Source organism: Phyllostomus discolor, chromosome 1 (assembly GCF_004126475.2).
Source record: "Phyllostomus discolor isolate MPI-MPIP mPhyDis1 chromosome 1, mPhyDis1.pri.v3, whole genome shotgun sequence".
Classification (NCBI taxonomy): Eukaryota; Metazoa; Chordata; class Mammalia; order Chiroptera; family Phyllostomidae; genus Phyllostomus; species Phyllostomus discolor.
Window position 1 is genome coordinate 191423128 of NC_040903.2, and position 14955 is coordinate 191438082.

Consider the following 14955-nt stretch of genomic DNA (forward strand, 5'->3'; position numbering starts at 1 on the left):
ACGCGTGGAGGGGCGCGGTTTTGCGCGGGGGCAGACTGGAGTGACTCTGAGCGTACTGGTTTTGTATCATTGTGCGCCTGGACGTCAACTCGCTGTCATAGCACTTTTTGGCCCCCTTAACTTCCTTAGTTCGTGTCCTGACCAAAAGTTAGCGTTCAGCCCTTGAAACGTAGTCGGGCCAGGTTCCCGCCTGCACTTGAGCGGTAACGCACTTTTCCTGGGGAGTTCAAGCGACCAGGGCTACCTGCTTTCAGAAGCGTTCCCCGAGGAATGTGACCCCCCAAAATGTACTCAGCCTTCGGCGGCCGGGATGGCCTTAGTGCTTTTCGTTCAGTCAGCTGATGTTTGTTAATGTTAAACGTAGTCACTGTGCGAGGGTCTGGGCACACTCTGGTGATGAAAAGATTCTCTGCGCGGTTGGGTAATTTATAATGTGAGCGTGGGGGACTCGGTTTCAAGTCCCATTTCTACTAAGGGAAATGTGTTAACAGTAACAAAGTCCTTTCCTGCATCCCATGGGTTTCCATGGTTCACTGGAAAGAGATTACTGTTTTCACTGATTTCATGGTTTGCCTATGGAGCTGGTTCTGGAATGTTTGCTTAGCAGCCCAATACTGTATTTTTTTTTTTTTTTTAACCCGCGATACAGTGAAGCCGCAATAAGTGAACCGCGATACAGCGAGGGAGGACTGCACTTAAAACTGCCCACACGCATTAAAAGATACGTGACTGTTCAGGAGGAAATGATTGTGATTTATATCTCCTGGACCCTTGTTTTTACTAGATTGAGTTCATTAACCATTGATTCAAGAAACTTGTTAAGCTCCTAATGTTAAGCATAGAAACATAGCAAAGTCTGAGATTGTTGGTGGCAGGCAGGGTACTCTAAAGTCCCATAGCACTGTTATAGAAGGGGCAAGTACAAAAAGGAGATAAATAACAAGGAAGAAGTAATCCTTGAACAGCATCACAAAAGAAAAGCAGATGGATAACTGAATGATCAGATTATTACACAACTGAAGTTAATGGCATTTCAGTTGAGACTGTACTGTAGCTAGACTTTGGGACAAACTAGCCTTATAATGAGAAACGATTGCATAACTGTAATAATGAAGTGTCTTCTTCTTTTGACTATAATTAAATTTTCATTTGTTTTCTTCTGTTGACCCTAAGTAAACTTTCCTTTAATTCTTGTAGTTCTTATTCTGGTAAATTAAGACATGATAAGTGCCCTGGTTGGTGTAGTTCAGTGGATTGAGTGTGGACTGCAAACCAGAGTTGCCAGTTCGATTCCTGGTCAGGGCACATGCTTGAGTTGCAGGCCAGGCCCCTAGTGGGGGCCACATGAGAGACAACCACACATGATGTTTCTCTTCCTCTCTTTCTCCTTCCCTTTCCCTCTCTCTAAAAATAAATAAATAATTTTAAAAAAACGTAAGTAATCAAAAATTTTTTATTTGTCATCAACAGTTCAATTAAGTAAAATATGAATTCAGTTATTCCACTGCACTATTATCAAGTTTTGCAATTTTTCCATAAAATAACCACTTCCAAATATATAGTTCAATGGTCAAAACAAGTGTAGCAATTATTAAATTACAAATATGAGAAGACTGGTCCAATTACACTTTCCCCCACCAAAGTGAATATATAATTGTTGGTCCAAGAAAATCACAAATTCTATTAGGATGACATACTGTAAACAGATGATGGAACCTTACCAATTCCTCGGACTTCCTTTGGCAACATTTCTTTTGATAAAAGTTCTCCAAATACAATGTAGCTTTTTGATTTTTTAGGAAGTAGACTTTTTAAGCTTGTCAAGATAATGTAAGCAAATGCCCTAAAAGATTATTAAATCAACTGTAACTACCAGTATCAGTTCTTAAGTTAATGTTGCTGAATAAAAAATCGAGGGGTATTTTTCCTTTAATTCTTCTATAGCTGGATATTAGCATCTTCAGCTTTAAAAAAAAAATCCTTAATTAGTCCCTTCACTATCTTGCAGGCTTACTCTCTTTTTGGAACTTCTTTCTTGCTACCCATGTGCTTCTTGGTGGGTAGTTACAGATGTGAACAGTCTGCTTCCCCTTGCAGCTCTACCCATTTGCACCAGAGGCTGTGTGACACTAGCTGGCTCCATCTCTGATCATCTACCTGCATCAGGGTCTGGTTTAACACTGTTGTTCCCTTAGGGCTATTTCGAGTTTTGTGAAAATGCTCCCAACTGCAAAAATTCACAGGAACACACATACTCAGTAGCCATCACCCAAGAGCCTTTCCCATCCTCTGGTTGTCTAAGGGAAACCAAGGCACTGGAAGGAGGGCCTCTGTGGGTCTGAGGTCAGTAACGGAAGTCAGGAGGCCTACCCTCTCAAGCGGCTCCTTTCACTATCTCCTTGCGGGTCCGAGAAACAGCAGGAAAATGAGAATTGAGACTTGATTTTCATTTCTGCTATCCTCCAGAACCCACTCGCCCCTTAGAAGAGGAAGTTCTCCCGGGCCCAGGCATGGGAAAGGGCCCGGACAGCAGCAGCTTTAGGCTGTCAGAGATACAGCCATACCACGATCCCGATTCAGTTAGATTTCCCCAAAGAATCCAGAGGCTGGCACCATGATGGTTTTACTAGGAGATAAGGGACAAGCCCTGCTCTTGTGCCAAGCCACTGTGACTCTGGGCATTTGGCAGAGGCTGCGGTGTGGCCCTCTTGAAGTGAGGGTTGGTTGGTTGGGAGGAACTACGTTGTGAACAAAACTGCCACAAACCAACCCTGCCACAGCTTAGGTTCTGCGGGGTAGTAGGTGTCAGAAGGAAAACATGAGCTTGTGGGTGTACTCACAAAGGTGTACCTATCCTACGGGGTCTCTAGTAACTGTAATAACAGGAGCAAAGTAAATTTGGACAAATGCAAGGTGTTTTGATGAATCTAGCAGTGTACGCTGGGCTCTTATCAGATACCAAGTTGGCAACTCTGAAAGGTTTGCTCTCTTTGTGCCCAAGGTTTTGGCCATCCTGAAGGAGAATCATTTTGGCAGGGAGTACAGAGTAGTCTGCTGCGCACTTCTCTTGGGTCCAACTGCCACCACCTGTCAATCCGTAGGGATGCCCAGCAGGTCACAGCTGACGTCCCAGAGCCGTCGTGCTATTGTCTCATTACGAGCCTGGGCAGAGACCCATGTCACATGGCAGTCACTGGAAGGGAAAGAGAGAGGTGTGAAGCACAGGGTTAAGCACCGAGTCTGGGCCTCGGTCAGGTAGCTCAGTTGGTTAGAGGATGACCCCCATACACCAAAGTTGCAGGTTCGATGTCTGGTCAGGGCACATATGAGAAGTAACCAATGAACCAATGAATGCATTAAGTAAGTGGAACAACAAATCGATGGTTCTCTCTCTCTGTCCCCCTTCCTCTCTCTCGAACATCAATAAATTTTTTAAAAATTAAAGGAAAGAATGGAGCCTGTTCTCTGCCTGGGATAAGAAATAAGACAGAAAACCAACCCAGGGATGGCACGTCCTTGAGGCACTTCCCAGCCCCGGGTTCATGCTATGTCTCCATTCTCCAGTCTTTACCCCAGAGAAAGCGTAATTTCCAGGATGGAGCTCGCTAGACCACCTCTGATCAGAATGCTCTGTTTGATGCAAATGCATATCACTTAGTCTTAATCTACCCCTTTGTGTGTATATATTTAATCATCACAGTCTTTGAAATCATATAAAAAGCACTTCTTAAAAACAATACTATTTCAAGAAAACTGCTTCTTGGACATTCTAAGCAAATTCTGAAGGTAAAAGGCTGAGTTGACAAGTCTGGGATAACGATGTGAAGCAAATGCCTCCCACTGTGTCCATCACGACAGTGCCGCTCCAAGTGCGGGCTGTGCACCAGCAGCAGGAGCATCACATGGAAACCCGTCAGAAATGCCAGTTCTCAGGTCCACCCCAGACCTACCGAATCAGATTCTCGGGGGTTGAGGCCTAGGAATCTGTTTTTAACCAGTTCTCCAGATGGTTCTTAAATGCACAAAAGTTTAAGGAAAACCACTTAAAGAAATCTTTGCATTTAAAAAACAAGTCTTACACCCTGACTGATGTGGCTTAGTGGGTGGGAGTCATCCTGCAAACCAAGGGTTGCAGGTTTGAGTCCTGGTTGGGGCACATGATTGGGCTGCCAGCCAGGCCACTCGGCTGGGGGTGTGCGAGAGGCGATAGATCAATGTTTCTCATGCACATTGCTATTTTTCTCCCTCTCTAAAAATAAACAGAGCATTTAAAAAACAAGCTGTATAAGTATAGTACTTCTGTTTAAGGGAACTCACCAGCACAACGTGCCATTTCTGAGTGAGAAGTCCATCACTGAGGAGCAGAAGCTCTGTATGAGTTTGCAAATGACTTGGCCTCTGCAGCCTCCACTGCACTATGCCTACCCTCAAGTTTATGGTGAAGAGCAAATGACACAATGGACACGACAGTGCCTGGTAAGCTATGGCGTGCTGTAAAAATTATTCAGATACTACAGTAAGAGCTACTTGCATGTGGTTAAGGCACATGCACAGCCATGGTGCTGACATTCACAGTGGGGTTTTAATCAGCATGGTAAGACTCCCCACATATGCTCTCAGTCAATGTCACCACTGACCTCCTTGTAGCGCAGGCTTCCACTCAAGTCACCAAATCTTCCCCGATTCCCTCACCCAGTTGGTCAACAAGTGGTAAAAATTCTGCCTTTTCACCTAGCCATTCTTTTCATTCCACTTGTCATTACCCTAAATCAGGATTTATCTCTCACCTAGGGTACTTATTCACTCCGTAAACAAAGTCACCAGGGATGCTTTTGTAAAGCACAGACCAGATTATGTCTTTTTCTACTTTTACTTTATGTATAGTCTATTCTTTAAAATTTTGGGTCATTTCCACAAAATCTTGAAGGTAGAGATGAAAACCTGTTAAGAATGTGATCTTATGTGACACCTGGGATTTTCTTCAAAATAATATGAGTTAAAAAAAATACGGGAAGGGGTACGTCTGGCCATGAGTTAATGGCTGTGGGGGCTGGATTATGGGTATGTGGGGATTTAACATGCTATTTTGTCTACTACTACACATATTCAAAATTATCCATAATAAAAAGTTTTAAAAGTCTTCACTCATTCAAGAAAGGAGTCCACTGATACTATTTCAGTCCCGAAGACAGTAGAGAAATACAAGTTCAAAATCTTTTTAATATAAAAAAATAGAATTAGAAGACCAAAAAGGAACAAAGAAAAATGAATTGACATAACAAAATACAGGAATAAAAGAAACAATCAGAAAGTATAATCATCAGTAGAAAAGATGACATGAATAAAGCCAAACCTAGCAGTTACCACACAAAAAATGTGAATGGGTCAAACTCTCCTATTAAAAGGTAAAAAGTCTAGAGTTAAAGAGCAAAAGCTATGTTAGGCAATGCACTTTTTATTTTTTTAAAAGATTTATTTATTTTTAGACAGAGGGGGAGAGTGGGAGAGAGGGAGAGAAACATCAGTGTGTGGTTTACTCTTGTGTGCCCCCTACTGGAGACCTGGCCTGCAACCCAGGCATGTGCCCCAACTGGGAATTGAACCAGCAACCCTTCAGTTCATAGGCTGGTGCTCAATCCACTGAACCACACCAGCCAGGGAGGCAACGTGCTTTTTAAAAAAGGACACGGTATATCAAACATAATCCAAATTATTTCCTTTAGGCAATAAAATTCCATCTTCAACAACAAATATATTCATACCTGAAATGGTTCCCACTTAGAATCTCAAGACCTTCTGTTAAAGCGCAATACAAGCTGGTCTGGGCTCCCTCCTGAGGGGTCTTGATGAAGAAGGAGAAAAGCCGCCATATCCATTGCATGAAAGATGAGTGCCGAGTCAGTTCAGACTTGACCGTGCCAGGGTGTACAGAGTATGTCGAAACGCCAGAGCCTGATGGGGCGGGGGTGCATGCCACAGAGAGAGGGAAAGACAGAACTTAATGTTGCTGAATGGCCAAAAAGAACAGAGGACATGAATAAACACCGCCCCGTTTCAAATCTTGTCTTTGCCACTCATTAACTGTGTGACCTTGGGCAAGCTCTGGATGTTGTGACTCAGTTCCCTCATCTGTAAAGTGGGGATAATAATAGCTGCACCTCACAGGATCATTCTGAGGATTAAATGAGTTCATATGTAAAAGAGCTTAGAATATTGTCTGGGGTGTTTATACATTTAGAAATGGCATTTATTCACATGCTGTTTCAGGTCCCCATTTCTTCACTGGAAACCTGGGGGCCAGAAATGTTTCCAACTTTCTTCTGTATCACAAAGGTAATATAATACATACCCATATGCTGTTTATTACCTACTCTCCCTATTACAGGTGAGGTTTTGTGGCCCAATGTGTTTTGGTGTCGAGCTTGTTTAAAAAAATGAATTTTTAGGCCTTTGTAGATTTTACAAGTTGCAGATAAAGGACTGTGGACTTGTATTATTTTCAACTCGACCTCTACTCTACATGACCCATATTTTATATCCTCAGTCCCAACCACAACAGCTTCCTCTCTGTTTCTCAGACTGAGCCCGACATTTCATGCACTGGCTCCTCTCTCCCTGAAATGTTCCTCAGCCTCCTCGTCTGCCCCACGCTGTAACCCATCTGATTTCTAATCACCCTGCAAAGGCTTAGCTTGCGACTCACTTCCCCAGAAAAGTCTACCCTGGTCCCTCCGACTGAGTAAGGCCCCCTGCAAATCTGTTACAGGTCCTTGTACTTCCCCTTTATAGCATTTACACAATTATAATTACACAACAACAACAACAAAGAACCAACCTAGAGATTGTTAAGGAAATGAATGGATAAACTAAGGCACATCTGTACTGTGAAACACTATGCAGCCAACAAAAGGGGTGGGGTAAACCTCTATGTACTATGCAGAAAGATCTCCAAGAGACTACATGTTGGAATTTCAGTTCCTTATACATGATAAATATGTAGTACGTAAATGCCCAAGATGCCTGGAAAGGTGTACCTTGAAAGTTGTTGGCCGTGGTTTCTCGAGGAGAGAAAAATAAGGTGGGGAGGGAGGGGAGTAAGTGAAGGGGGGCTTTCACGTTTAACTCTATATACTTCCACATTATTTGAACTTCTACAATGAAAATTACTCATGTATTATTAGACTGATTTTACCTGTGACAGTTGTGTAAGTACGTGTTAATTACCTCTCCCACTGGATCTAAAGCAAATCAAGGGAGGGACTGAACCTGCCTTGGGCACCACCCTGACCCCAAGCCCCCAATCCAGTGCACAGAATAGCACAGGCACTGAAAACCTGTCTGTTGAATGGTTGAATGAAGGACTCTTCTGAAATGCCTAGGTTTCTTTCATTGCGCCGCAGCCATTTCCCACTAATCCTCACATCTATCTATCGGTCTTCTTCATTCACGCAGCCTCTGCTTTATTCTGATCCTGAGCCCATTTCCCCACCTCCAGGCCATGCTATCTCCCTGACCAACTCTCTGGATAGAGCCGATAAAGAATGTCATGTACTGGGCAGAGCCTGGACCTATGAACTGAGCTGACCACCAGCTTCCTTCAGCCTCATCTCAGAGTGGTCTGTATGGTTTGATGATCCTGTTCCAACAACCGGGCATCTGTGTCTGATTCCTTAAGCCTGAGTTCTGCACACTTCAACTCCTGGGCAACTGCAACTGCCCAGCCTGGACTTCCTCTGTCTTTACTGGAAATCCAGAGTGAATGGCGCAAAGGAACTCTGTTTACTTGTGACTGGAGATTGCCCTCCTCAAGCATACTTTTCCCTTATATCGGACCCTTTGCTGTTAGGGAGACACCCCGCCCCTCCGGCCCCATCCCAGCTCTTGTTTTATCCTAATAACTGCATTTCGTGCCAGTTCAGGTCCCTCCCTTCCACTTGGTTTCACTGTGAGTAAAAAACCTTGGCTAGCTCACGAAGCCTGAGCTAATTATGACAACAATCTGCAAAGCAGTCCCATTTTCCACATGAGGAAGTCAGTCCTGAAAAGTTAAGTAACCTACCGCGGGTCACACAGCTAGTAAGTGGGAAAGCCAAGCCTTCGGACTCAGTCAGCATTTCCCCACCCCCGGGAGTTGCCTCTAACATCCCACTGTGGGCTGCTTTTCCAAACTAAACCCAGACGCAGTCACGGAAGCAGGTTCTGTCCAGAGGACAAGCTCCAGAAAACAGTCGCTATTTCTGTGGTTTTTTAGCTACTTCCCTGACTCCGGGGTCCATGCTCATTTCTTCTAAGCCTACCTTTTAGCCTCCGGGCCAGCTCCTTGGTGAAGAGAATGTTGGCTAACTTGCTATGACAGTAGGCCAGACCTGCATTGTAGAATTTGTCGCCATGAAGGTTATGGAAATGGATCCTTCCCAGGTGATGTGCTAGGGAAGACACGTTCACTACCCTTGATGGGGCTGATTCCTTCAGCTTCTCTAGCAGCAGATGGGTCAAGAGGAAGTGCCCTGTAAGAAAAAACAGAATTAACTGAGTTCAGGAACCAGGCAGGGGTGAAGTGAGCAGGACTCTGCTATGGGAAGCAGAGAACTCAGGAATAAGGCTTTTTGCCTCATTCATTCGTTATCACCTGCCGAACAAGTTCAGCATGGGTTTAAGGAGACAGAAACAGTCAAAGACACAAGACGCCCTTCTGTGAGGTACGTCTGGATTATGTGAATATGAACATGATGTCCTGTCTCTTTCCAACTTTGATTATTATCACGCTTCAAGAGTAGGCAGCCTCTGCCTGATACTGGCCACAAGGGCCACTCCAAAGAAAGCAACACCACCCCCAGTATGATTAGGCTGTTCAAAATGCCCCAAGGTAAACTGAATCTGAATCACAGATGAAAAAGTAGGCAGAGCCAAGTGGGCCTCAAGTTTATCCCTGTGCTATCAGGCAGGATGATGATATGTATTGTTTACTTATGGTCTGTTCACGCCAGAGGTCCAATCACACCACAAAGAAGACTCAATCTGTCCCTAAGTTTTCCAAGGAGAACTTTAGGTTCCCTATAGCTTCTGAGATGAGACCAGATTTCTTACCCAAGTGGTTGACTCCTATGTGCATCTCGAAGCCATCTGCTGTCTTGGAGTAGGGACACATCATCACTCCTGCGTTGTTGATCAAAATGTGGAGATGCTTTTCCTCTGCAGGGAAGAGGAGACAGAACCGTGGCTGTTACGTCTTAGAAATCTGCCACACACCCAGATTCTGGAAATGGAGATGCAGGACTTCAATCTTTCCCCCATGTTCCCTTTATACTTATTTTGTACTGTTTTCACTCTAAGACTTTAGGGAACTCCTCCATACTTTTACTACATGCTCAAATTCCATCTTACACTATCAAATGGCCTCTGTAGTCCTTCCAATTCAGGAGCTACTTACTTACTGCTTCTGGGAAATGTTCCATCCGCCTTTCCCAACAGAAAGACTTCCCAGCTAAATGGGAAGATTCCAAAGTAAGAGGAAAAAATGACATTTTCTATGCACCCCCACCACTGGGAGTCAGGCCCCAAAAGAAATACTGGGTTCACTTGTTGCATCTGCCAACTTTCCCTCACGGTTCATTTTCTCACGTGGTTAGTAATTTCTGACTAGGTGCTCAAACTGGTGGATGTTGTTTTTCTTGGGAGGCCTGGCTCTCTGGGTTCTAAGAGGATATGCTTACAGAAGGCTCTTGGATTTGTTTTTCATGTGTTACTATTGGGCTTTACGTTGATTTCTCAGCTTAAGGTTCTTGCACTATTCGGAGGTGTGACTTGTACCTTGTCCCCCATAGACGATGCCAGATTGAGGTTCTAATTTCTTGTGGATGATTCTTTGTTCATCAACAGATGATAAGCTTCTTTGTAATGTCTCTCAGCTGGTGGCCTGGGCTTTTCTGATCTCCTGAACCATGGGCCAGATGGCCTTTTGTGAATCCCAACCTTATGTGGAGCCTCAGACACCGCTCCCCAGCTCTCAAGGACCCGAGGCCTCATTTCCACACCCTAAAACTCGTATTGAACTCTGAAACTCCTGTGGGATTTTTGGCTTTAGTTTTTATGTACGGCTATGACTTTTTGAGTTCACTTTTATTGCTGCCTGTTGAGGATTCCCCTTTGTTACTAATGAGTTCAACTGTGAATCAAAAGCTTTTGGTTATATCTGATATGGCATTTCTACATATTAGAGAGGGAGAGCAATCTTTTCCTTTTAGCTAAATCTGCCACATCGATCACAAGACCCACAACACAGTCTCGGGTTCTACACTCACCTTCCAGGAAGCCCTTAGCAAAGGCTCGAATAGATTGAGTATCAGCCAAGTCCAGTTTCCGCACCAAAACCTGTTGGTTCCCTGTCACGGTCTGGATCTCTCTGGCCACCAACTCCCCCTTTTGCACATCCCGGCAAGCTATATACACACGGGCCCCTGTCAATCAACATATAAGAGACAAATAGTCAGCTCTGCTTGGGAGTGGGTATTATAGCTCTGATACTGCTGTTGAATGTTATTTTCTCCTCTTTTATTTTTTTTTTACTCCTACTTCTCAACAGAGGTATATGATGAGTACTTTAGGAAAGAAAAATAAATCAGTAACATTCATTAAGTGTCCATTATATATGAAGCATTGTGCTGGATTCAGACCAGCAAATCTGCCGGGCACTTGGAACGTTCTCGATTTTCAGGATTGGAGGAAGTAAATGAGAATCATCATCATCCTGGGAGGTAAAACGGCAGCAGCAGGAGGGAGTCAGAAGTGGATAAACTTGCCTCTTTGAGCCAGCTCTTTGGCTGTCTCCTTCCCAATGCCTGTGTTGGCTCCGGTGACCACGGCCACCTTCCCGGGAAGCTGGACACTTGACGCACACACCCCGCTGGAGAGCATTTTCCTGCAGACAGAGAAGGAGAGCTCATCAGCTCTTCATTTTCCTTGTTTCAGCCAGAGGGCCCTGCAACCCCCTGCGCCTTCAGGCCCCAAAGATGGGGTTTGCTTTGCTTCTTTCCACTGCTGTTCTTTCATATGTTTAAGGAAGGCTGGAAGCAAGAAAATGAAAGTTTTCTGTTCTCGCTCAAGAATAAAAGTGAGGCCCTGGCAGGTGTGGCTCAGTGGATTGAGTGCTGGCCTGTGAACCAAAGGGGTGCTGGTTCAATTCCCCTCCCCGTCAGGGCACATGCCTGGGTAGTGAGCCAGGTCCCCAGTGGGGGGCGTGCGAGAGATAACCACACACTGCTGTTTCTCTCCCTCTCCTTCTCCCTCTCTAAAGATAAATAAATAAAATCTTTTTTTAAAGAATAAAAGTGAGGCTATTTCAAAGGCAATAATAATTACTTAGAGCTACTCCCTACCGTGTAAGAACTGGATGAATATTTGATTAGCTGGGAATCTGACTTCGGTCTGAGCTCTTCCATAGGCTCAGGAAATCACAGGACTCAGTCTGGAAGAAGAATGAACTGGCCCACTTATGCCAATCGGTTTATATCACTAATTGGCACCTTTATGGCCTTGATAAATAGCTAAGCCAACATAAAAAGTTAATATTATGAAAGCTTGTCAATCTGGGACAAAAGAAACAGTAAAAAACCACACACACTATTAAACATAAGACCAAGAAAACATAAATAAGTACAAAAGGGAGCTGAGATTCAAGTTCTAGTTTAATTAGAGTCCTTGTTCTGAAGCACTGTACGATCCTTTTTGAGAAGAATGAATACACAAACGGGAGTTAGCAGGCCTCAGATCATTCTCTTCTCTTCTCTGCCAGTCTTGAAACTCATGTTAAAAGAATCTGTTGACTAGGAGATGCACTTTAAAGGGCATTTCAGCCTTTTTCATTGAACTTGGAATTGCAAGCCACACACACTCCTAGCCACTCAAGCTATCCACTTAGTGTAACCAGGCGGATAAGAATAAGCCTCCTCTGCTAGTTCCCCACATCCTTTCAGCTCCAGGAGGGACAATGTCTCAGAACCTCCACTCAGCTTAAGCAGAAATGAAGAGGACAATCAACTGGGAAAGACCAGCTCTGGCCCAGCTCCCATGACAGAACTAGGGGGTTAGGGACATGGCTCTTAGGGTATTATCTTCCTCAGAAAAATCTCGCTGAGATAATGAGCACTGTTTTCATTTCAGGTTCAACTTTTCAGTGACATTCTATGTAGATAAGAGGATCTCGTGGTGGAAAGATTTTTTAAAACAGCCGTTTTCTTCTGAGTACTGGCGCGGAGTGTGCCTGGGGGTGGGAGCACTGAGTGTTCAGAGAGGAAAAATACAATTGGATGAGAGGCACGGGGGGGGGGCGGAGGGGGCGGGGGGAAGAAGAGGTGAACTGGGTAAGAAAAGGTGGTGTAATCTAGCGCGCCTCCCAGTTTTATTGGGACGGTGACAGTCCCACCATCCAGCGACCCGCACCACCCTACCCCGCCCCTCTGTGTCCTTTCCGTTTCTGGTTCGCCGTCACCACTGGTGATTTACTCACAACCAATCGGCGGGCTGCCTGTTTTCTAGCTCACAGCCGATTGCCTCGGGGCGCTCAACCATTGACTGGTTTACCACCTGATTGGGAGACCACGACCCTCTCCGCCCCACCCCGAAATCCCAGGGCTCGCCCCCGATCCCAATCATTCTGCTCCAAAAGCAGGACAAGGCTCAGGGTTATCATTTTCCCTCCTTTATAACATCGCCCAGAGAGGCACGGAGAATCTAACGATAACCAGGGAGCAAGCAATGGAGATGCAGATGTCACGACTCCCGTCAAGAGCCAGTTTCAGAAAGCAGAAAGTTGAATCGCTCCATTGTACTTGAAAGGCTGGAAGCAAGAGGCTAAATAGAGTTGGTTCAAGGCATGGGAACTACGGGGAAAACAGTCTTGAAGTCCACACCTTATTTTGGGGTCTGAAGCCCCCAAAGCTGTAAACTTAAGTGTTTTGAGATAGCCTGGCATTCGGGGTTCGCTGGAGTCGGAAGCAAGGGCTGCTTAGATGGAAAAGGGGACCAGGAGAAACAAAGCAGGGAGCTCCGGACTGCAGTCCCTTCCCATGGCTTGGGGTCCGATGGTAGCACCCTCCCCGCATCTAGAGCAGCGGGACCTCCTCCCATCAACCTAACCCGGCCCACGTGGACGTTTCCTTTTCCTTCTGTTGAAGTACGGATTCATCGTTCAGGATTAATACCGCCCTCCCCCACAAAGACTTCTCAAGAGAAGGCATTACATTTGCACAGACCTGATTTGGGGTGCAGCGATGTACAAGAGAAGGGGGAGGAGGAGAAGCAGGAGCAGGACCCCAATCATCTTGCGGGGCAGCAGCCGCGGCGGGGTAACCACGTACGGTGATGCTCCCGCGGTGCTCACCGAAAGTGGTTTCTCTTCCCTAACACGCCCTAGTCTAGTACGACCACAAAGCCGAGAGCAAGGCCGTCTGGGAAATGTAGTCCAAAGCCTGGCGTAGGCTAAGGGGCAGGGAGCGTGCTCTTCCCAGTCGCCGAGAGAAGTTGAATCGGACGCCAGGTGCACTGCAGATCCCCAACCATCTAGGGTCCAGGGCCTTTGGGGTCATCCATCCAGCTCTCCCCCAGCCCTTCTGGCCACCGGCGGTTCTCGGGAAATCTCCCCAGACCTCTGTTTCCCGGTGCCCTCGTCCAGACCCCGGTTCACTTTTCCCCAATGATCGTTAGGCAGTTACCACATGGTTTCTCCTGGAGATCAAATATTGGCACCTGGGAAATGTTTTAGGCCGTTGACACAGGAAAGGAACAGTTGGCACCCGACAGTTGGTAAGAAAGGGGGAGGTGAGAATTCTTCCTCCTCAGGGATTCCAGTGGAGCAGAAGTAATTGGTCCCTGAACACATTCCCGGGAGAATCACTTTACTGTGTCTATTTTGAATTCTGATGGCAATTATCATAATTTTCCTAGAGTTTGACAGTTGCTTGGTAATAGAATATGGTTTTCTTGATGGCTCGGGTTACTAATATGAACCCCAAGGTAGCAATGAATTTCTCAGGGTAGCACCTCGGTTGGTTTTGCCAACTCATCAAAGTATTTAATCCCGTCTTGAATGAAGGCCACGAAAATTCTATGGGAATAAGGTTCCCTGTTCAGTCATTCCCTGCAGCTCTGTGGTCCGAGGCCTATATCTGGTTTCCAAGGGGCAAAGATGCGGGATGGTTCGCTAGCCAATATCTGCCTGTGATTCCTTATTGCATTGTATGAATGTGTTCTGAATCTTTCTTCTGGATAATTCGTTTCCATTTGATCGAAAGACACAGACTCCAAGGTCAATTGAAATCGACATATCAATTGGAGAGGAGAGGTTTCCTTCATACAAGTTTCTACTGATTGGACATCAGGTTATCCAATTTTGTCACATGTTCGTTACTGTGTTACCTAATATTTGTACAGGGTTTTCACTTTAATTAAAAGCTTTCCACGTGTTTTGTTTCATGTGCTGAGGTCTAATGGGGAGCCAGGCAGAAATGACTTCTGGCCTGTCAGGGAAGACCTTAAACAAGAGATCACTGTGAATGACTCAGGTAAGGGTTACGAAGGGGAAGAAGAAAGCTTTGGGAGCTCATAGCAGGAGGCCCCTCCTGGTCTAGAGATCAGGAACAGCTGGTTTGAGGACACATTTGAGCTGAACCCCGGGGGAAGGTCAGGAGTTAGTGGACAAGCAACCCTACAGGCAAGAGTGCTCTGAGCAGAGGAAGAGCCTACCTGAGGGATCAGAGTCAGAGCAGGCAGCACGAGAACGATGGGGAACATTGGACTGGCTGAGGCACGGGGCAGGGCGGAGGGCCCGAAATGATGGCCAAAACTTATACAGTGCTTATTACGTGCCTGGCCATGTCCAAGTGCCTTATATCTATTTACTCCTTTTATTTCCATAACAGCTCTATAAAGCAGGTACTACAATTTCCCCTATTTTATAGA

General features: G+C 45.5%; 1 protein-coding gene across 1 annotated transcript; it reads right to left on the reverse strand.

The window, feature by feature from the left end:
• Positions 1 to 1437: 1437 nt before the first annotated feature.
• Positions 1438 to 14126, reverse strand: RDH11 (retinol dehydrogenase 11). The gene is made up of 7 exons (XM_028507803.2): positions 13251 to 14126; positions 10800 to 10918; positions 10302 to 10457; positions 9088 to 9192; positions 8298 to 8507; positions 5763 to 5952; positions 1438 to 3193 (listed from the first exon to the last, which is right to left on the reverse strand). Exons 1-7 carry the CDS (start codon positions 13316 to 13318, stop codon positions 3091 to 3093), a joined length of 951 nt encoding a protein of 316 aa, XP_028363604.1. The 5' UTR covers positions 13319 to 14126; the 3' UTR covers positions 1438 to 3090.
• Between the last annotated feature and the right edge of the window lie 829 nt (positions 14127 to 14955).